The sequence below is a fragment of the Amphibalanus amphitrite genome, unplaced genomic scaffold, assembly GCF_019059575.1.
Source record: "Amphibalanus amphitrite isolate SeventyFive unplaced genomic scaffold, NRLGWU_Aamphi_draft 000054F_arrow, whole genome shotgun sequence".
Taxonomy (NCBI): Eukaryota; Metazoa; Arthropoda; class Thecostraca; order Balanomorpha; family Balanidae; genus Amphibalanus; species Amphibalanus amphitrite.
The window spans coordinates 941,903-964,157 of NW_024881550.1; the positions used below are offsets into that span (position 1 = coordinate 941,903).

At 51.6% G+C, this 22,255-nt stretch overlaps 2 protein-coding genes across 2 annotated transcripts; both read right to left on the bottom strand.

The window, feature by feature from the left end:
- Positions 1-188: 188 nt before the first annotated feature.
- Positions 189-5,598, bottom strand: LOC122378049 (E3 ubiquitin-protein ligase RNF8-like). Its single transcript, XM_043358755.1, has 4 exons — positions 5,430-5,598; positions 2,749-2,844; positions 2,149-2,244; positions 189-1,342 (listed from the first exon to the last, which is right to left on the bottom strand). The coding sequence occupies exons 1-4, from the start codon at positions 5,430-5,432 to the stop codon at positions 1,079-1,081; spliced, it is 459 nt and encodes a 152-aa protein (XP_043214690.1). The 5' UTR covers positions 5,433-5,598; the 3' UTR covers positions 189-1,078.
- Positions 5,599-6,109: 511 nt separating this feature from the next.
- Positions 6,110-13,074, bottom strand: LOC122378024 (uncharacterized protein K02A2.6-like). The gene is made up of 3 exons (XM_043358732.1): positions 13,044-13,074; positions 11,374-13,002; positions 6,110-6,240 (listed from the first exon to the last, which is right to left on the bottom strand). The coding sequence occupies exons 1-3, from the start codon at positions 13,072-13,074 to the stop codon at positions 6,110-6,112; spliced, it is 1,791 nt and encodes a 596-aa protein (XP_043214667.1).
- Between the last annotated feature and the right edge of the window lie 9,181 nt (positions 13,075-22,255).

Below are 22,255 nucleotides of genomic sequence, written 5' to 3' on the forward strand. Positions count from 1 at the left end.
CATTTATTTACATCGCATATTCATACACTTGTGTAAGGTGTCAGTGTACTGGTGTGGGGTGTATTGGTCAGGGAAAAAGTCCTAAATAACAAAAAACCTGACGCCTATTGCAAAGGGGAAAACCCCGCGCTGAAGCCAAAGAGCGCGGGGTGAGTAATCACTTGATATATTCGACAGTCTATTGCCGCAGTACTGCGCACATGTTGTACAGTGCGTCACGAGTGCCTGATTCACCACTGAGCGGCACGGTCCGTGCAGATAGGACACATCCGGGTGGGGGATCCCCGCCTGAGCTGTCCCGCCACACTGGGACCAGTCCGGCTCGGCTGACCTCGTGCCGCGCTTAACGTGACGTCACCGCGATAGGTGGGACTGCTGATAAAATCATACATCACACTTCGCGCGACTTATTTCTGAGAAAAGAAACGAGAAGTTCGATCGACCACTCTAAACTGTCGGAAGGTTAACCCTCGCACCCGCCGGAGCTATTGGTTTTCTACATACGTCTCGGCCGCATATTCCTGACTTGTATCATACGAATCGGCCGACCAACTAGCGCCATCTAGTGGGTGACGTCACAGTGATTCCGACCTAAAAGTGTAGAAATATAATGACGCAAAAGATCAGGACATCGCATATAACTCAAACATTTTCTTGCCCTAATATGCCTAAACCTTACTACCTCTTAATAGTTCAAAATATGCCACTAAAAATATGCACTAAGCGAATAACAATATTTCATAAATAGCATTAACTGCTCTTACTTTGCTAAAGATCTGAGACGTGATAATTTAGAAACAAGTCCATCAGAATACATACATAATACATTCAGGAATCTGTAGTTTATTTCGGTTCCGCGTTCTCCGCCATTGGATGCAATATACTGCAGCTACACACTCTCTGTAACACATTTCGCATGGATTCGCCGCTTTTGCCACTCATGACGTGCGTGCTCGGCGGTCGATTTAGAGCCTGAGGGGCGGCGCGCTGGTTCAGGCAAAGCTGCACGTCTTTATACCGAGTAGGTGGTGGCCGCTCAGCCGGGCGCGCTGCACGTCTACAAACAGGTGTCGGCCGCTCAGCTGGGCGCGCTGCTCAGAGCCCGGATGACGTTGTCCAGCACGATGCAGTGCACGGTGAATTGGATGGGTTTGCGGCAGAGCGGACACTGGTGGCCGCCGCAGGCCTGCGCCCGGCTCAGACAGCCGGCGCAGAAGGTGTGGCCGCAGCCGAGGGTGGTGGCCGTGTCGATGGTCTCCCTGCAGACGGGGCAGGTGAGCTCCCCGAGCACACTGGTCGCCGGCGGTGGCCGACCACCTGACTGCCTTCTCCTGGAGAGTGGCTGAAACACCACACACACATCAGGCTACAGCTAGAGTAAAACTCGCCCTTCACAGCGTCATAACAGCAATTTCACAGCGTCTAACAGCACGTCAAACAGTACGCTATGTCCACGCTACGTCAGAAGCTTGCGTTCAGGGAAGGGGGATGATCGCCGTTCGGCCCCTATCAGAGTTTCGCAGAAAAACGAGCACGTTACCCGTAACGGGAGGAAACCAGTGATTCCAAAACTTAAGATCCTAGTTATTGATGAACCTTCCCCGTCAATTCAATCTCCCAAATAGGGATCTAAAACTAATCTGATTTCGAGCTTCGAAAATTTGTGATCAGTAATGGTATTTTCGTACATTTAGGATAGGCAGAGTCAAGTCAGATCAGGACAACCAATAGGCGTCTCACCGACTATACATAGTAAGTGTTAACTGTTAACCACTATTTGCAGCATTGTAACATGTTGCATAGGACCAAAACTACTTCTCAAATATTCAGATGGGTGCTAAATTCGAAGATAGCCCAACAACTACACCAAGAAGTCGGAAGCGCACGGATAAAGTAAGCCGACGTACGCAGAAACTGTTCGGCTCTGAAATGGTCTCATTGGACCGAAAGGGCCTAACCCAACAATACAAAACAAAAGCAGAATATGTATCCTGACGTGGTATGGTCACGGGAAAAAGATCAGAGGTTACAGGTCATTTGGGTCAGAGCATAAAGTTTTCCGGGAGGGTGCGAAGGTGATTATATCGAGGGTACTAAGTCCAACCCACGCCACCTGTAAGTGCGAACAAATACCGCATGCATGCATACCTCTCTGGCACTGGAGCTGGTCTCCGACTCTGAGCGTGACAGGGCCAGCGCCAGGTTCAGCTGTTCCTCCTCGTCTGAGCTGGGCTGCTGAAGGGCCTGCGGGTGGAAGGTGCAGCTGGTGACCCAGGTAACTCTGTCAGCATCGGGCTCCTGCAGAGATGTCGGCCGTCGGGCCCCAAGTGCGAACATGCCTAGATGCTTATAATTTGTGCTTTTTTCAACCTACGAAGTGATCAAGGACCTCGGTATCGTCAAAATTAGGCTACGTTCGAGGTTCCATGCTGTCAAGCACAAATACAATATCAGTGAATGAATGACAATGTCAATTTAAATGGATGATCACGAATGTCAATGTCAATGAATACGAATAGGAACGGCTTAAAGTTGACTTTTCCCCGGCAGTCGATGCCTTTTTGTCCCTAACGTTCAGGTTACTTTCGAATAAAACAGCCTATGTTCAATAGTGTGTACAATGTACATTTTGATAGATAACCGAGAAACAAAATATTTTTCCGCGATTATGAAAATTGCACCAACAGATTATCCACACAATATGAAACTGAAAGCGACTGGTCCGTCAAGGTTAAACGACGCACCCACCTCTCTGGCACTGGAGCTGGTCTCGGACTCTGAGCGTGATAGGGCCAGCGCCAGGTTCAACTGTTCCTCCTCGTCTGAGCTGGGCTGCTTAAGGGCCTGCGGGTCGAAGGTGGCTGGCAGGTCATTGTACATTAATTAGCCCTCTCCCCGCGGGGTATCCACCCGCCGGCACTGGGGCCACACTGCCAGGAGTGTGTGTGTGGGGGGGGGGGGCTTAGTCCCTGCCTGATTCCCGATTGGATGGTGACAGAGAGACGAAAGGCAGCAATAAAAAGCCCTGATCAAGATGCGTGAGTTGCGGTGACAGTCTTCGTCCGGGTGATGGAAGAGGGCGTTTTTGGCCACACCTGCCAATTTTTTGTGTATGTGTAAAACAAAAAATGCGGCGCGCAGCACTGCAAAGCATGGTATAGCTTACGATGCATAAATTTCATATGCATAAATGCATAATCGATGCATAAATAAAATGTGTCATTTTTACCCCAGAACACATAAGGTCAGGTCACCAGGTCAAGTTAAGTGACCATGTCTTTATAAGCCTTGTGATTCTGTCATTCCTACAGTTTGCATCCTACAAGTTTAAAACTTGGGCTATTGCATGAGGGAATCAGTACTATGTAACAATTTTTATATCTCGGAATTGTGATATCGGGCCAATTCTGCGACCAGTCACCATTTTATGTCAACGCGAATGAAAAAAGCAGCAATGCTTTTCTTTTGAACGAAAATATCTTCAAACATCGGGATATGTAATAAACATGACACACTGAATCGGAATATTGCACCCTTGACCCCTTTCATGCCCCTGAGGTCATCTCAGGTCGTAAAGCGTTTCCAGCAGTTTTTTGACAATAACTTCAGATAGAAACACCTATAGCGCTGAAAACACCATGAATGCGTTCAGCTGAATGAAACAAGTCGACTGATATGCAGCTTGACATTTTCTGCGACCTTGACCCGAGGTCATTTTTTTAAGTTGGCCTTCAAGTCAGCCTGTATACGTATAGTTCATTCGACGTGTCTCGACGAGAGAAACGCGGTGCCGGCAAAATCAACGCAACATAACCTTGGTGTTAAAAGTATCACAGAAAACCGGTTTCCGCTAAACGTCAAACTTAGTTTCTGCCCTCTGGATGCTAAATCATTGGTCCTAGGAGAGGTGACAAAAAGTACTGGGAATTTCCTTTTAAACTTTAAATTAAGTGATTCACAAAGAAATTACTCATAATCTCATCTTAATTAGTCCTCTCACAAGTAACTTTGTAACTTTGCAACTTAAACTAACGTAATGTAAAAATGTAAATAACTTTGCGTTTGCTCAGGCCAAGCATGAAAGTAATCGGCAAAGTTCTTTACTCTGGGTTTTTTTATAACTCTTGTCACGGTTTCAAGATAGGGAAACAGAATGAGTTTCCTAAAGCTGACTTTTTAGTCAGTGAAAAACCAGAAATCCCAATTCAAGAGCTGTTTAATATGATGGATGTTTGAGCCCTGTGGTCCGACTCTTGGTCAGAGATTGTTTCCAATGAAGTGTTTCGTGCGAGAGCGCACTGTCATCATGGATCAGCCATTCCCTACCCATGCAGCTCTCAATTTCCTGCGCCCTAATTGCTGCAGAAAGGCGGTGCAAAATTATTCCCTAATCATGTCAAGCCCCTCTACTATCATTCCCACCTCTTATCCTAGATCATTCAACACCAGCTGTCTCACACGCTCGCCATGAAAAGCCGTCCTTTCCTGGCGGTAGAATTCTCACTGCGAAATGACTGATTTTGAAATATTTGTTTTGGTCACATTCCTTCTAAGCTTAAGTATAGAGTTGTCGCCTCGAAGCCCTCGCAACAGGTGGATGCATCCTGTTTTATTTTCTTCAATAGCTTAGCTAATAATTCATCATTAAACTGTCTCCCGTAGAGGGGCCGAAACGCCCTTGTCGTTTTCCGTAGATGTCTCCTAAATTACTGTAGATATCGCCACCAAACTTTCAGGAACCCTGCGGGCATTGATTTGAGATGTTCCGGCAAAGAAAATTCAAAGGCTATGAACAATTGGTTACAAAATGACGTCAATGACGTCAAAATGACGTCATATTCGGCCATTTTCGTCCTATATTAACCTTTAGTCCCAAAAAGGTTTGGGACGAAAGGTTTGGTCCCTGTCACGGTTGAAATTTTTCGATTCGTTGAGTCAAACCGATGATTGAGTATTTAGAACGGCGTTCGTCCAAAAGAGGCGCCTCTCAATTTCCTCCCATCGACATATACCTAATCGAGAGGTCGCGAAATTGGTCTGACCTTAGGTCACATATATCAATATTTCGAGATATAAATTTCGTACGCGCTCTTTTACTGTTATCAATCGCTGAAAGTTTCAAAGCGATCGGTTAATCGGTATTTTTCTGAGGTACTCGTGAGGTCGCTTGGCGTGACATGGTGACCTGACCTTGAACGACCCCGGTCTGAAATTTGCACATATGGGAAACTATGCACAAACAGGTGTGCGAAAAAAAACGCAGGTGTGTCAGAACACCCCCCCCCCCCACCCGTAGCGGGTTAACAGCATAGCCGTATGTACATACATATAACAACTCAGGCTAGCCCAGCCTCGGCAGAGTGTTCAATTTGGCATGCAGAATGTGGACATGCTAATGCCCAAAATGTGAGGAACTGATACCTACTCACCATTTAGCTGGATTTTGTTCGCCACCCGCTCACTGCGGGATACTACGCACTATGCACTACAGTACGCACTAAATACTACAAGTACATAGACCCCGGCCCCCGGCCGTCCACTGTCTGCCCCGCGCGGCGCTATCCACTGTCCAGCTCTAGGCGGACAAAGTCCATGACTAGTCTGCACCGGGGGCCCCGCTGGACAGCGTGCACTAGTGGTGCCACTCAGAGTTCTGGGACCTTCGGATTTCCAATTCAAAGCAGCAGCATTCAAAGCGATTCAAAGCATTCGGATCCAAATCAGCAGGCTTTGGACAGCACTGGACAATCACTTGCTACGCCTCAGCATTTTTATAAAGTAAGCGTATGTGTAGTTATAGCATTGATTGGCGAATAGAAGGCTCAGTTCTCGATATGACAAACACTTTTGGGGTGGTAATAGTTAGTACATTAAAATCAACTTAAATAACAGTGTTGAGTCTAAACTCCTGCGTAGTTTTTGGACATTTTTGGACAAATGGCTGGCTTGGACTATTTTCGACGGACAGTCGACGAAGATACCGGACATTGGACCGACCTTGGATAGTGGACATACGGACATTTTCTAAAATTGGCATCACCAGCGTGCACCCTCCCCAGTGCAGAGCAGGGCCTCTGCGGCCTCCGCGGCTGGTGCACAGTGCGCCCCGTCACCGGCCCACCAGGCGCAGGGCGCCGGGAACACGGCGGGCGAGCGCGGGGGAAGTCCCCACACGCCCGCCACCAACGCCATCGGTGACGTCCCTGCTGACTGCTGAGTTGGCGTCATCCCAGCGGTGTTCTGCCGGCGCCAGCCCGGGTATGAGGCCAGTCCAGCAGACGGTATGGTGTCAGTCCAGGCATGGTGTCAGCGGACGACTTGGTGTCAGCCCTAGAGTATGGTGTCAGCCATTGGCGTATCCAGGGGAGGCCAAGAGGCCATGACCTCCCCCTCTGACTTCAGCACATAAGTGGGCCCTTTGGGTCACTCTAGCATGTGTAAAGTCAAACTGCGTCTAAACTCTAAACTATCTCAATTTTCCAAATTCCATTTGACGGCCCTCAGAGGCTAGCATGGGGTCCTCCGATGCAGCTTTGGCGGCCCTAAAGAAGCTTAGACTTGAGCGTGGAGCCCTTTGACGCTGGCGTGGAGCCCTAAGGAGCCAGCGCACGGCCCTCTGAGGCCAGCGTGGGCCCTTTAAAACTCGCCGGCCGAGGGGGGGTGGGTGCCACCCCCCATAGGTTTTTTTTCGCGATAGCTCCAAACACGTTGGCGATAGAAAGCTGAAACTTGCCATACCTGACCCGTGATTCAAGCCGGATCTTTTGACATCAACCGCATTTTTGGGTCAGGTCAGGTCACTGACCTATGACGTCATAAGTGAACCTCTGCACGGTCTTCAGATGTCGCAACTTTGCAACGCCCTCACTGCCAGAGGAGATGTCACAGGGAAATGAAACTTGCAGGATCTAGTATCCATTATGATTCTCACTACTTGTATATCTCAGATTTTCCCTAAAGGTCTATGAGGTCAGGTCATTTTCGTGACTTCACCATTATAGCTCAATGGGGAAAAATGAAAACTGCTGTTCTGGCGCCGGGAACGATCTCCAACTACCTCAAGCACACATAATCGTGATTTGATGCACTCCTTGCAAGTTTAGATGCGTCACTTTTGCAATGTTGATTTTGCGTGACGTCATTTATGACGTCATCAAGGTCATATTAGTTTTTCGTCAATAACTCCCGATCAAATTGAGCTAGCGAGTCGGGAAAGCCACCAATGGACTCAGGAAGACCTGCCGAATCGAATGATATGCGGCATAACCTCTTTCGACCAACTTCGTGACATTGGGGTGCTGACCTGACCTTGACCTGAGGTCAACACCCTAAGTTGACCTGACTCGAATAAATAGTATATCATTCGACGCGCCTGAGCGAGGCGAACACGATGCTGCCAAAATCGCGGCTCTGCGGCCGTTTTTTGCGAAGTTATTCATCAAAAACTGAACCGTACCTTGGGGCACTTGACCTGACCTCAGAGGTCACCGGTTGACCTAGGACCTTAAAATCGGGTACCAATCTCTGTGTCTCGCAACGGCGCACACGCTCGTTTTTTCCGCGACGCGCTAGCTCCACCAGGGGCGAAACGGCGAGGGGGGTCGTACCCGCCCGCCCCCCCCCCCCTCGGCCGGCGCGTATGTAGAAAACCAATAGGTCCGCCGAGGGTTTAAGGCCAGAGTGGGACCCTCTTAAGCCAACGTGAGTCCTTTAAACCCAGTGGCGTGTGGCCTTCTGAGGTCAGATTGAGGCCCTACGAGAACCAGCTTGGGGCCCTCTGAAAACAATGTGGAGTCCTCTTAGGCCAGCGTGGGGCACTCTGAGGCCGGCGTGGGGCCTTCTGGGGCCAGCGTGGGGCCCTCTGCCCTCTGACTTCAGAGGCTGACGCTGGCCCCAAGAAGCTAGCGCGGGGCCTTCAGAGGCCACCTCGAGAGACTCAATAGCCATACTTAAGGGGTGGCCCTTAGAGGCCGACATTGAACTCTCAGGGGCCACCATGGGCTTCTAGAGACTGACGTGGGTTCCTTGTCGGAGTGAGACCTACGTGGGCGACATGGAGCCATCAGAGGCTAGATCAGGAGCCCTCATTACCCGAGATGGGTCTTCTAAAGCTTAGTGTATCAGCCTTCTATCAGCGCAAGACACTAAGAGATCGGCATCGGCCTTTGAGGCCGGCATGGGGCTCTCAGAGACTTTTGTTGAGACTTAACCCACGCCCCGTAGGGGAAGAAGGCGGGGCGAAACGGCCCCCTCTCTAGGGACCAGCTTGAGCCCTCAAGGATCTAAGGCCGAAGATAAGGTATGTATGTTGCAGGCACTTTAGAAAATCAGTCATTTTGTAAAATGCCTAGGCATTTTACAAAAAGACGGCTGTTTGAAAAATGACTGAACGCAACCAGGCTTTTTTCAAAATGGCTAGCCATTTTACAAAATGACTAGGCATTTTGCAAAATGCCTGACCAGCATGGAACGTAGATCCCACTACAGATCCTATGGCCAACAGTTTTTGGACGTCTTCCTATACCCTATAGGTACGTGTTCAGCCTGTAGCTGATCGATTTGATGCTCTGTGATGACGACAATGCTGAGTAACGACGAGGTTGAGTTGCAGACTCGGCTGTACCATAAAGCATTGTTTAGTTAACGCTGTAAAAACTCCCAAGTACATCAACGCCGTTCATGTTCTGCCTGAAACTAGACCTAACAAAACCAGCCGGAGACCGGCCCTAGTCAATAGGCAGGCCCAGTTGGTGTACAATTACATGTAAACGAATGAGTGTAGTCTTTGATTGTGTCTTTGACAGCTTTGAGTACCTACTTGTCATGAGAGTAAGGGAGATTTAGTAATATCATGGATGAGATAATAATGGATTAATGCATGGTCTCAGTTAAAAATATCAAGCTCCACATCGGGAGAATCATCAGGTCGCTTGGCGTAGGACGAGAGCGTTGGTTTCAGAAGACACTAACGCCTAAGTGTGTGGGATCGAATCCTCGCGACCTCTAATGGTTTTACAGATACAGGCCGGCATAGGGCCAGTCGTTTGTTGACGCTCCAGATCGATCATTTTAAATCCAGCAGCGTCGCTGACGTGGGGGTTGGAAATGTCGCGGGCCTGCACTTCTCAAAATAGAGAGAGGTAGGTATGGACTTCCCACTGCTGGACTCCTCTGGTCATAATGCTGGACTCCTCGGTCCACCTACACGCTACCAAAACGTATATAATTAGGTACTCGTATCTACAACACGCTGCTCAGTCATTTTGTAAAATGGCTAGGTATTTTGTAAAATGACTAGGCATTTTGCAAAATGACTGGAGAGTCAGTCATTTTGTAAAATGCCTAGGCTTTTTGCAAAAAGCCTGGAAAATCAGGCATTTTGCAAAATGCCTAGGCATTTTACAAAATGACTGATTTTCTAAAGTGCCTGCAACATGTACACTGTACATACACGGGGACCGACGTAGGGCCTCGAAAGCCGGTGTGGGGTCGTTCTCAGAGGTCGGCGACATGGAGCTCTTAGACACCGACGTATGAGCAGTTTGGCCTCTCAGTGACTAGTAGGGCCGTGTGGGTCTGTCAGGAGGCAGTAGACGTCACCAGAAGTATCACTAAAGGTCACCAAAGGGTTCGACAATACTTTTGATGAAGATATGGTAGAGTGATGAAAGCACTGCACTGCGTTCAGCTCAACAATATAGATCAAGTTATGTGCAGCATGACCGTTCTTGATCAGAGTATGAAATATTGAGCTAAGGTCACTTAATGATCATTCAACGCGTCTCGACAAGAGAAGCTTAATGGTTGCAAAAGCTGTACCAAACGTTGATTGAGTATAAAGTTGTTAATTTAAAAGTTGAGTAAACAAATGTTTCGGCAACATCGGTATTTGGCGGCTTTCGCTCTCTATGGGCCAAACCGTTGACCTGATTTTGTATCTGAGGGCGACGTAGCGAAACAGCTTTCAAATATCTATGAAATGCACTGCTCTGTGGCGCTATAACACTTTCGGCTCACGAACCTTGCGCCCGGTTGTGAGGAAAAATGTTAAAATCTAAAAAATTACAAATATTGATTTCCATACTCTTAATTAGTGACCGTAGCGTCGGCCCGATCGAAAAATACTTGTACATACGGTATACCTACTGCTGAACTAACCTATGCTATTACTGCTATTGTAAATGATCAGACATGATTGAGTTTTATTCACGATCGATGGCAATCAAAGATATGGTAGAGTGATGAAAGCACTGCACTGCGTTCAGCTCAACAATTATAATTTATTTTTTCAGCATATCAAAAGAACGCGACAAGAACAATAGCGTGATGAATGCCGTTCTCAATTTAGGTTTTTAATGTTGAACCAAAGAATGCATTTCGAAACCTGTGCCCGATGTGTCGACTTCGAACGATTTATACCGATTGTTTTTGATACTATGTGTTTTTAATTTATTTAATCACTAGTGTCCACTGACGAAGGCACCCTGTGGCCGAAACGTCTGGTTTTAGGAATTTGACTTGTGTTGCCATCGATCGTGAATATTACTGCTATTACTGGTGAGCTCTCTGGACTACGTTAACTGGTGGAGGGGGCCGATTTGGCCCCCGTGATATTTCGAAAACTAAGTGTATGATCTTAATGAGACAAATGCCATTCGATTGCTCTCATCGTGAACTTTCAGATTGACTATAAAAGTCACAAAAAGTTCAAAATTGGGGGTCATGGAAGCAAAATTTTTCGAACAAATTGCGTTTTACGCCTCATCACAAAAAAAAAATACTACCACTTCTTTTTTATGAATGATTTTGATGAAACTTTAGGGAACTCTTCTTCATCATACCAGTGACTCTCCCACTGAACCCAGTGTTGCTTGTGACACCCCATCAGTCATGCCCTCAAGAAGCCCATCCAGTGGCAGTCAGGGACGGCGCCACGGATTTGGCCTTGCGGGGGCAGGTTTTCAGAAAAAGGGCCCAAACAGGATATGGGCCCAAACTTTCCGAAATATCGTCAATACCCGATGCCGTCAATACTATGTGTAGTGTCGTCCTGCCGTCCTGTCCGCCACTCACAGTCACGTCTTCTCACATAGACGATGGTATTGAACTCAAAGAGACATAACAAAAGAGATACATTGACAGCGCGCTCCGCGCCTCTCAGCCCCCGGCCGGCGACTCCCGTCCGGGCGCCGCCCAGCCGCCCAGCCGCCCAGCTGACCAGTCTGCCCCTGTGGCATGCTGTGCCGCCGCGAGCGCCCCGCCGGGCGGGCGGCCCAGACACTACATCTTTCCCCCCTACACAAAGGCACACCTACGGACACCAACGCACAGGTGCACGAACACGTCTCCCAGATCGCGTGCGGTGCCCATCACCCTGAGCACCCTCGAACCCGGAGCCGCTCGTCTCACTGGCCGGCGAGCGCGTCGCCGCCGCTGTGTCCACCGCGGGTGCCGCAGCTGGTGATCCCGGCACGTCGGGCTGACGCTCCGGCCGCTGCTCTGGAGTCCGTGCCGCCGCCGTGGCCTCAGCCGGAGGCTCATCGACCGGCTCCGGCGGGGAGCGGACGACGGGAAGATCCGAGAGCTGCGGCTGCTCGGCGTCTCCCAGTGCGGTCGGAGGCAACCCAGTCCAGCGAGTCAGCCTCTCGGCGTGGACCAGTGCTCCACTGTCCAGCCGGTACGCCGATGGTCCAACCAGCTCAGCGATCCTGTGAGGAGCAGAAAAACGGTCTCTACCTTTTCTGGGCACAGGCATGACACGGTACCTCACCCAGTCACCGACACTGAATGACGGTTTGACAGATCGGTTCCTCCTGTCCCAGTACGCTTTCTGCCGCCTCTGCCGTTTAGCGACACGGTCCCTGGTACGGGCACTGTCGGCCGCTACCTTACCCGGAGGGTGCGTGGGTGCATGCAGCATCGTCCGGAGTTGACGACCATGCAGCATCTCCGACGGACTCAGGCCGGTGGTTGCATGAGGCGTCGAACGGTACGTCCTCAGGAACTGGCGCACCGCCTGTGACCAGTCCTGCTTCTCCTTGGACGCCGTCTGCAGCGCGGACTTCACCACTCTGTTCATGCGCTCCACCGCTCCAGCGCCTCTGGGGTGGTACGGCGTTACCCGTACATGCTGAACGCCGACCCTCCGCAGGTAAGCCGTGAAATCTACGGACACAAAAGCCGTACCGTTATCAGAGACCACCTGTAACGGGTACCCCTCCCTGGAAGCAACCACCTCCAGGAACTCGATCGCCGCCTCCGTCGACGGGCTCGAGCAGAAGCCAACCTCTGGCCACTTGGAGAAGTAGTCCACCAGAACGATGGCGAACCGCTGCCGCTGTCCTCCGCCCTCCATCGGCCCGATGAAGTCGATCCCGACCTTCTCCCACGGTCCTTCAGGCAGCGGTACAGGGTGCAGCGGAGCGTTCCTCGGAGTAGCCGTCTTGTCGGAAGATGCACAAACCTCGCACGCTCTGACCATCTCTTCCACCGCGGCATCCAGTCCAGGCCACCAGAAGTGCTGCTTGATCCGCTGCTTCGTCAGGACTATTCCTTGATGTCCCTCGTGTGCTGCTGCTAACAGACGCTGTCGGAGGCTGGTCGGCACCAGCAGACGCTCTCCCCTGACCAAGACATCTTCTACAGCTCCAAGCTCCCCCCTGAAGCGGTAGAACGGCCTGAGAGCTGCCGGACAGTCTCCGTACCGCCTCGGCCACGGCCGTGGGATCTGCTCTGCCAGCTGCTGCAGCTGAGGGTCCGACCGAGATGCCGATACCAGCTCCTCCCTCGTCACCGCCTGCAGATGAGCTTCAACTGCTGCTACGGCGATGCTCTCGTCATCAGCTGCCTCCGTCACAGGTGCTGGCAGACGCGACAGTGCGTCAGCAGTGTTCTCGCAGCCGCCGGTGGCGTCCTGGCCTTCCGGCTCACTCAGGTGTACGTCAGCTTCTTGCTTCTGCTGAACTGGTGCTGCTACCTCCACCAGCCGAATTCTGTGAACCTCTGTGATGCGGGGAAACGAACATCCTTCATGTTCATCTGACTGACCAGGTACAGCGCAAACCGTACTGCCATGTACTATTGATACCTGGAGCAGCTTCTGCAAGTCACGACCCAGCAGTGCTACCGATCCCTCCACAACGTACAGCGAGGCGGGCACAGACAGACCACGTGACTCAACATCACACTTCAGCACGCCAGCAACAGGCAACTCGGCACCCCCATAGGACTCAAGTCTGACTGGCGCTGGCTGTAGAGGTAAGTTACCAAACTGAGCCTGATACTGCTCCAACGGCAAAATGGAGACACCTGACCCACTGTCCACCACGAATTTCAGCCACTTGCCTGCTACCTTCAGTTGGATGTACGGACGAGTGTCTTCACTTGGAGACGTCACTGCAACCGACAGCACTTGGACGCTGGCGACGGGCTTCTCTCCAGCAGTCTTCTCCCCCTTCTTCGGGCAGCATCGCCAGAAGTGGCCAACCTGGTGACAGTCGTGACATACGGCGACACGTGCAGGACACTGCTCATCCGTACTCCAATGACCCACACGTCCACAAGCAAAACAGGTACCAGCCCGCCCTCCAGAGGGGCTTACCTTCCGTCTTGAAAGGGGAGTCATACTGCGCGTGCCGTGAGCGTACCGCTTGATGGCCGTTGCTGCAACGCTGACCGGTGCCTGCTCCCACTCTGCAGTTGCAGTCTGCAGGCGTCCCACCGCCTGCTGTCGCTCCAGCGCCTGGTCCTCTGCAAGGGCAATAACCTCCAACCGAGGCAGAGTCAGATCATCCTCCCTGCAGAGACGTTCACGCAGACGAACAGACGAGCACCCCTCTAGGAACTGGTCCCTGATCATTTCGTCTTCAAGGGCCCCAAACGCACACCTCTGGCTACGTTCTCTCAAGTTCGCCAAAAAGGTACGAACAGTGGTTTGGCCCTGGGTGCATTTGCGAAACAAAACTCTCTCGGTGATCACATCTGACTTTTTCTCAAACAAACGACTCAATACGTGAACAGTGGCATCGACCAGTGACATTGTAGCCGCACGCCCCTCAAACTTTGGCTCAACACCGCCCTGACTTGGGACCCCTGTTGGGCACTCCGCCCTGAACAGCCTCCTGGCTTCCTGTCCCACACAATGGAGAAGCAGTGCCTGACGCCTCTGCTCTCCCCATTCAGTCCATCCAATGGCCATGGCATACACTTCAAAATCTGATAGCCAAGCAGACCATGACGTTAGCGGCTTGCCCGGGGTGGCTAACAAGGGAGCTGGCGGACGTATCCCCTCCATCTTAGCCGACTGCACTGTACCTTAAAGCTGGGAGAGTCGCAAATCCTTTATCCTCGTCGCCAAAATTGTGTAGTGTCGTCCTGCCGTCCTGTCCGCCACTCACAGTCACGTCTTCTCACATAGACGATGGTATTGAACTCAAAGAGACATAACAAAAGAGATACATTGACAGCGCGCTCCGCGCCTCTCAGCCCCCGGCCGGCGACTCCCGTCCGGGCGCCGCCCAGCCGCCCAGCCGCCCAGCCGCCCAGCTGACCAGTCTGCCCCTGTGGCATGCTGTGCCGCCGCGAGCGCCCCGCCGGGCGGGCGGCCCAGACACTACACTATGCAAGCCTTTATTTGCACCTTGACCTACCATTCCCACAACCGTTGCCTTCTACACAATAACTTATGTGTTAAAAGACACGCTCTTAACCCTCGCCCGTTTTGGTGTTTTTCCAGCCACGAACGTATAGGGGGCGGGAGTCCGTTGCCCCCCCCCCCTTGCCGTTTCGCCCCTGATCAACCTAGACCTTCGCAGAAAAAAAAGAACATGCTGCCCGTGACGAGAGGAAGCCGACGATACCCAATTTTAACCCTCGCATGTGTAGGGGGGGTCGGATGAACCCCCCATGGTTTTTCGCCAATAACTCGCACAAATAGCGCCCGATCACGACGAAACTTTCAGTGCCCTCGAGTTGCTCAATTTTTTTTACACCTACTCTGAAAATTTCATGACCCTGACCCAAATTACCTTTGACCTGTGACCTGATTCTCGAGACCATGTTCGGCCTGAATCGCGATTTGGCGTATGTCAGCTCACATTATCCGCGCGTTTCCAGTCTTTTTGTGATTGTTAACGTCCAAACATGTGAAATGATGTTCGTCTCATGCATCACAGTGGGTGTCAAGGTCACCTGAAGGTTAGGTCTAGTCATCGACTCTTGATGACCTCGGTTCACTTTTTCGAGTTTTACATGCTGAACATTTACGAAGTAGTTTTAGTGCTTTCGTAACATGTTACGACGCCGTCAGTGGTAGTTGACACCTACTATGGATAGCCGGTGGGACGCTTACTGGTTGACCTGACCTGACCCGACCTAGCCTAAATGCATGAAGACAACATCTGTGATCACAACTAACATGATATTCGTGATCAGCACCCCGAAAAACCCCATGACAGCTTCACATTACGAAGTTCTAGCAGGTCCCCATTTTCCCGACTTTTGGGTCTGACCTGGAAGGTCAACCAATGCAGTGGCGGATCCAGGATTTTCACTGGGGAGGGGCTGCAGGTCATAATTGGGCGCCACGCCCCGGATGGGCGCCATAGTCGCATCGTATTGGCGCTGAAATATTGGCGCCCAGTGGCCCTGACAAGAGGCGCCCAGGATCAGTATGTACAGTGACACCACACGATTGGAAATATCGGTGCGGAGCGTACTGAAACGACGTTATTCGACTGATTTTTGCATCCTAGTCCTATGTAGTATGCGGCACTCCGATGAGTTGCGAATTGAAAATTGGCGCCACTGCGCCTTCGGCGCAGTGGCGCCAGTTTTCCTTGGGTGGGGGCTGCCAGCCCCCGCAGCCCCCCCCCCCCTGGATCCGCCACTGAACCAATGACCTAGGACCTTGAAATTGGGTATAAACGGCTTCCTCTTGTCACGGGCAACACGCTCGTTTTTTCCGCGAAGCTGTAGCTCAATCAGGGGCCGAACGGCAGGGGGAGTCCAACTGATTCCCCTCCTACACATTAGACGCTGTAAAAAGCCGCACACAGGTCATCGTCTAACCGTCCAGGTCAGATCAATCACTTAAAAGTCGGGAAAATCGGGAAATATTAGAACGTCGGAAAGGATGGCTGCTATGAGGTTTTTCGGGGTGATGATCACGAATATCATGTTAGTTATGATCATCGATGATGTCTTCATGCATTTAGGCCAGCTCAGGTCGGGTCAGGTCAGGTCAACCAGTAAGGATTTTGCCGGGTATTCGTAGTAGGTGGCAACCGCCTCTGACAGCTTCGTAACATGTTACAAAGGCACCAAAATTACTTCGTAAATGTTCATATGGTTGCTAAATCCGAATTAAGCTCCAAAAACTAGCCAGAGACATGTAAAACTCGAAAAAGTGAACCGAGGTCTTCAGAGGTCAATGACCTTTCCTGACCTTCCGGTGACCTTGACACCCACCCTAATGCATGGGAGCAACATCGTCGTCATATCCCATGTTTGAACGCTTGAAACCACGAAAAGACTGCAAACGCGTGGCTAATACGAGCCGACATACGCTGAATCGCGATTCCGGCCAAACATGGTCTCGAAAAGGTCACCGGTCAAAGGTCATTAGGGTCAGGGTCATGAAATTTTTAGGATAGGTGTAAATTGATTGACGCGAGGGTACTGAAAGTTTCGTCGCGATCAGCCGCTCTTTACGCGAGTTATTCGCGAAAAACCGAGGGGGTCCGTTCGACAACAGGCAAGACTTGTGGTAACTTGTTTGGCAAGACTTGTTTTGTTCTTGTGGTAACATGAATAGGTAACCTTTTTTGTTGGAAGCTGTTTACTATCCTGACGAACGAATTCCACGTTAACAACCTGAATCAGCCTGAGCAGCCAAAATTCTGAACAAAAGCGTGTTTTCAATGCTTGAGTTCATCGTACCCCACCTCCCGGCTGGAAAGTGACTCGGACGGACAGTGGCTCAAACAGGAGCTCGGCTCGACAGGGCCGGCCCAAAAACACCGGTACACACATGACACAGGGGCGGCGCCTCGGGTAATGCCTTTAGGCTGACCTAAAGGCCCTCGCATGAGTGGTATATGGGCCCTCTCAAGTATGGTACGGTTGACCCCGAAGGTTGACCGGCGGCCAGGGTTTAGTGCGGCGTAGGGGAGAGTGGGGTAATTTGGCCGCTTTTTTTTAGAAAACGATGTAACTAAAAATCGACAGCACATTTCTGCATTTTCTGAACGCTGACAGGTGTGGCATACATTTTATTTTCCTGGACAGTAAACTTGAAATGATAGGGTAACTACTTATATTGAAATTGTGACGTATTACAAAGGTCTGCAAAGCGGCCAAATTGCCCCACTAGCAGGGTTATTTGGCCGAGGGTGTGGGGCAATTTGGCCGGTGTTAGTTTGAGGCCATGATTTTTGTTATCGGCGAGTCAGCTTCACATTCAGCAATGACGCGTGTCCTACGACGCATTTGAAGCATTTTGGAGGTTGACTCAGCCGTCACAGGGGTCGAAAATAGTCAAAATAGCGGCTCTAGATGCGATGACAGTTTTTTATGAATAGCTTTTGAAGTAATCAAGCTAGGCCAAAACTAAAAGTACCATCGTAATTCTCTCGTCATTCCGCATCGAAACATGAATGTGTTGACCTCGAGAGGTCAAGGTCAAAGGTTGGCTTCAGGTCACGTTACCTCAGGTCGCTTGACCTCAAGGTTACGTGAGTTCAAGGTCATCATGTATATCATTCGATGCGCCTTGACGAACTGAACACAATGAGACCATTTGCGCGGTTGTATCTTTTTTCTGTAAGTATTTATTAGCAAAAAAGCGTTAGGTAACCGTTGATGACGTCACATGCCCTTAAAGCTGTCCAATAGGAAATATGGCATCAAGGTAGTCAAAGTTGGTCATGAATTATGTCCTTTATGGTATAATTGACCATGACAACTCGGCCGTCCCAGCATAGTGACTCTGAGGGCACCGGCCAAGTTGCCCCGCTAGTCCCGGCCAAATAACCCCACATTGCCATTCTGAAATTTTTTGTCTATTAAGTCGTCATGGCTGTACAGAACTATATGAAATTGCTCTTGAAACCGCTGAACACCCTCAAGAATGGCGCTATAATGTTGGAATTCGTTCACAGCCCAAATACTACATGTTATACAAATTTTTAAATGGAAGTAAAAGTTACCATTTTCTAACGAAATTCACGTTTTATTAATTTTGAATAAAACTAAGAGGGGGAAAGTTTTGATATTTGTTCTCGAGTTAGTTCTGCCGATGACAAATGAATAGAGACCAAAGTTATTTAATTCACTTTATCAGCTTTCGTACAGGTGGGGGCGGCCAATTTACACCACCGGCCAAATTACCCCACTCTCCCCTACTCGCGGGCGATTTCGATATCATAGGGACCCTATGAGGCCTAGTTCTTATGTTCCCCCGAGACTGGATATGGGCCCTCTGAGGTCTCGAATGGGCATTCGGAAACCTGTTACGCCCCATTAGGCCTAGTATGGACATTCTGAAGCCTGGTATAGGCACTGTGTGGCCTGATACGGAACTTCCGAGGTCTGTTGGGGTCTATGCGGCCTGATATTGGCCTTCTGCCGCCCTGTAGGTGCCCTCTGCGGACTGGTCTTGGCCTTCGGAAACCTGTCAGGTCCCCATTAAGACCTGATATGGTCCTTCTGAAACCTGGCTTGGGCCCCTGAGGGCTGGTATGGGCCTTCTGAAGTTCGGTAGATCCTCAGTTTGGCCTGGCCATTGGAACCCGGTAAAGGCCCTTTCTTGACTGGCAGGGACCCTCAGAGGCTTGATATGGGCCTTTTTAAGCTACTAGGGGGCCTCTTAGGCCTGGTATGGACCCTCTCAGGCATGATACCCAGTTCTTGCAAGGGCCCTCTCAGTACTGCTGCAGGCCCTCGCATGAGTGGTATGGGCCACCTCAGGTATGGTACGGACTACGGACCCTCCTAGTCATTGCAACAGTCCTCTCAGTACTGCTGGGGCCCTTCCATGATTGCCATTGACTAACATAGCCCTCAGTAATATGTCAGGGTACGGGACCTCACATAACTTGTGGTGGCCCCCTCAGTGCTGTTATGGGCCCTGCTGTGGGCCCTCTCAGTACTGATATGGGCCCTGTCACGGCTGGTATGGGCCCTCTCAGGCATTTTACAGGCTCTCGCACTCCTTCCAAGGGCCATCTCAGCACCGCTGCGGGCCCTGTCGTGACTGGTATGGGCCCTCTCCTTCTCAGGCATAATATGGTACCTCCCAGACCTTGCCTTGGCCCTTTCATATATTGAACGGGCCCTCTCTGACAGACGTGGCATGGGCCCTCTTTGGCCCGGGCCCATTCCACAGCCTGGGAAGATAGGACATGGCCAAAATCACCCAAGATACAAAATAAATGATTTTCTTTCACCTCTTTTTTGCTAAATTTGGCCCTTGCCAAAGCCCGTAAGCTTTATCTTGGCGGCGGCACCTTGAGAAGGCCCCCGTTGGCTTGATTCCCCACTCTGAAGTCATTTCTACAGCTCTGCCCAGAAGTCTTCTTTCTGCATAGCCAGAGAGTATTCCGTCCTTACCTGACCTGCTGGCTGAAAGAGGGCCCCAGTGTTCAGAGTTGGGGGGCTGCCCCCCCCCCTGTGACGCGGTCCCTGCAGACAGTTCCGTTCAGAATGGATGAGTTTTTTTTTTAATACAGCTCGAATGTTTGAATGGACGGATTGACAGAGCCGGAGCCAACGCTAAGCAGAGCTTGTTGCGTAGACCCCGACCCCTACCGTCCGAATGCGCGATTCTGGGTAACGGGAGAATTTTAGATGTCAAAGTTTAACGTGCCATACAAAGCCGGACACGGCCTATCCCACTCAACTGACTTCAACTGGCTGCGGCTGCTCCCACCCAGGGGATATATACCACCCACCCAGATATATACTCAATATACCACGGTATATATACCACGGTATATTGAGTGAAGGGTAGGACGAAGTTTGGTAGGAATTTCTAGGATAACTACTAGAAAACCTGCTATATGTGGTCGGGACTAGCAAAAGCTTAGTTCTTACTAGAATATGGTAGCGTTTATGGTAGGCAGTCATGACGCGCACGTGGCATTCACTTTTTAACTTTCTTGAATAACAGGTTTAAGGAGGCCGATTAGTGGGCAGATACATTAGATTAGCTATTATCTATCGATTATACAATCATTCAACAATCAGCATCCTTAAATTCTAAGTCAAAATCATGCCCCACCTCCAGGATTCGAACTCACGACCCTTGGATCCGTAGTCCGATACGCTACCGACTGCGCTGCCGAGAACTGCGCGCCGACGACCGGAGGGGCGCGTCGCGGGTGCTGGCGTGCAGAGAAATCTTTACTCTGTATGCCGTAGAAGATCGGCTGGGTTTCGTGAGAAATGGTAGAAGAATTGTCGAAAGAAAATTCGTCGACCTATCATCTGAGACTAAAAGCCATTAATTTCTTCAAGTATTGGCCGAGATATCGCTCGCCGAAAACAGGCCATTAACATGTAAACCCTATGGGCTGGTAGGAAATGTACGCCGTGGAGCAGCAGTGCTACCAACTAACTTCGGCGGGGGCCGGCTTGAGTCTACCTTTCCCTACAATAATATTGGAACTTTATATCTTTTAGCTTACGTGTGGGGCTCGCTTGAAAAAGGTCGATTTAACATGGAAACCCTATTGGGTAGTAGTTTTTGAGCGCCCATTTGGCCTAATGCTACCAACTGTTACTGGCTACCCCTGGGCCGAGAGCTCCCCGGGTGTTATGGTCGATTCCGGTGGTTAGTTAAGCATTCTCGCGGCGATTTATCGGGAGCGGCCGATTACCCTCGAAACACAATGGCGGCGACCATGGAACTGTTTATTGTTTCTGTGCTTCCATATGACCGGGGGGTAATACCAAATGAAGGGAAGGGAAAACGTGCCCCATCACAACACCCCCCCCCCCCTCAAGACGCATTCGTCGGTACAAAATACGCATTGCGTCTAACACATAAACAAAAATGTACACCACACACGGTGTGGACGCACGAACTCAGTCGTACGTCTGGTCCGCCCAGCGCACGGTCAGTCGGGCCGGACGGCGACGGCGGCGCGTCCCACGGCGCACTGAGCTGGGGTCGTCGGCGCTGTTCCGCAGCATCGGTGGTGCCGGCTGTCCGCCCGCCGGCGCAGCGGCGGCGGTCTCCTCCGTGCCGTCGGGTGCCGAGCTCGGAGCGGGCTGCTGCCGGCGCCCGGGTGCAAGTGTGGCGGCGCCCTCCGAGATGAGAGATCTCTGGGGTCGCAGATAGCGCCGGTTCCGCCAGTAGACTCGGCCACTGGGCAGCCGGACCAGGTAGTCGCGCCGCTGTCCGACTGCCGTGATGACGCCGACGCGGTCCCACAGCCCCGACCGCGGGTCTTGGACGAGCACGCGCTGACCCATGGTGAGCGCGCTGTGCTGTCGGGCTGTCGCGTCGTACCGCTCGGCTGTTTTCTGTTGCTGCGCCGCGGCTCTGGCGTCACAGTCGTCCGCCGCCCGCTGCCAGCAGTCGGCGAAGGCCCGGTGGTGCGCCGGCACTGCCGATCTCAGCGGGTGGCCGAACAGGACCTGAGCCGGAGAGCGGCCGTCGGCGCACGGCGTGTTGCGCAGCTCCAGCAGCCCCTGCGCGTAGGCGTCCGTGTCGAGCTCACCGCTGCTGGTCGCCTTCTGGATGAGCCGTTTGGCGGCCTTGACCGCCGCCTCAGCGTGTCCGTTTGATTGCGGGTAGTGCGGTGTGGAGATCTGGTGCTCCACTCCCCAGCGGCGCAGAAACTCTCGGGTGAGCCGGGCGGTGAACTGGGGTCCACCGTCTGTCTGGAGGGTGGTGGGCACGCCGGTGGCCGCGAACATCTGGCGCAGGCTGCAGACCAGGTCTCTGGCAGTCGCCTCGCCGGCCACGTGCGACACAAACGGCCACCCGGACAGCCGGTCCGCGTACACCAGGAACGTGCGGCCGGCCCAGGCGAAGTAGTCGGCGGAGACAGCCTCAAACACACGTGACGGCGTCTTTTCCGGCATCAGCGGCTCCTTCTGCTGACTGGGCAGGTACCGCTGGCAGGCCGGGCACGCACCGACATGGTTCGCAATGTCACTGTCCAGGAACGGCCAGTAGACTACCTGCCGCGCGCGGCGTTTGGTGCGCTCGACGCCCTGGTGACTGGCGTGCAGGCGCTCGAGCGTGGCG

Coding starts and splice junctions, on each gene's coding strand:
- LOC122378049 (XM_043358755.1), bottom strand. Junction 2,245..2,748: donor CCAGCTCCAGTGCCAGAGAG/GTGGGTGCGTCG, acceptor TTCCACCCGCAG/GCCCTTCAGCAGCCCAGCTC. Junction 1,343..2,148: donor CCAGCTCCAGTGCCAGAGAG/GTATGCATGCAT, acceptor GTGGTGTTTCAG/CCACTCTCCAGGAGAAGGCA.
- LOC122378024 (XM_043358732.1), bottom strand. CDS start 13,074: ATGGCAGTACGGTTTGCGCTGTACCTGGTCA. Junction 13,003..13,043: donor GTTTGCGCTGTACCTGGTCA/GTCAGATGAACA, acceptor CCCGCATCACAG/AGGTTCACAGAATTCGGCTG. Junction 6,241..11,373: donor CGGGTTCGAGGGTGCTCAGG/GTGATGGGCACC, acceptor TGGCGCCGGCAG/AACACCGCTGGGATGACGCC.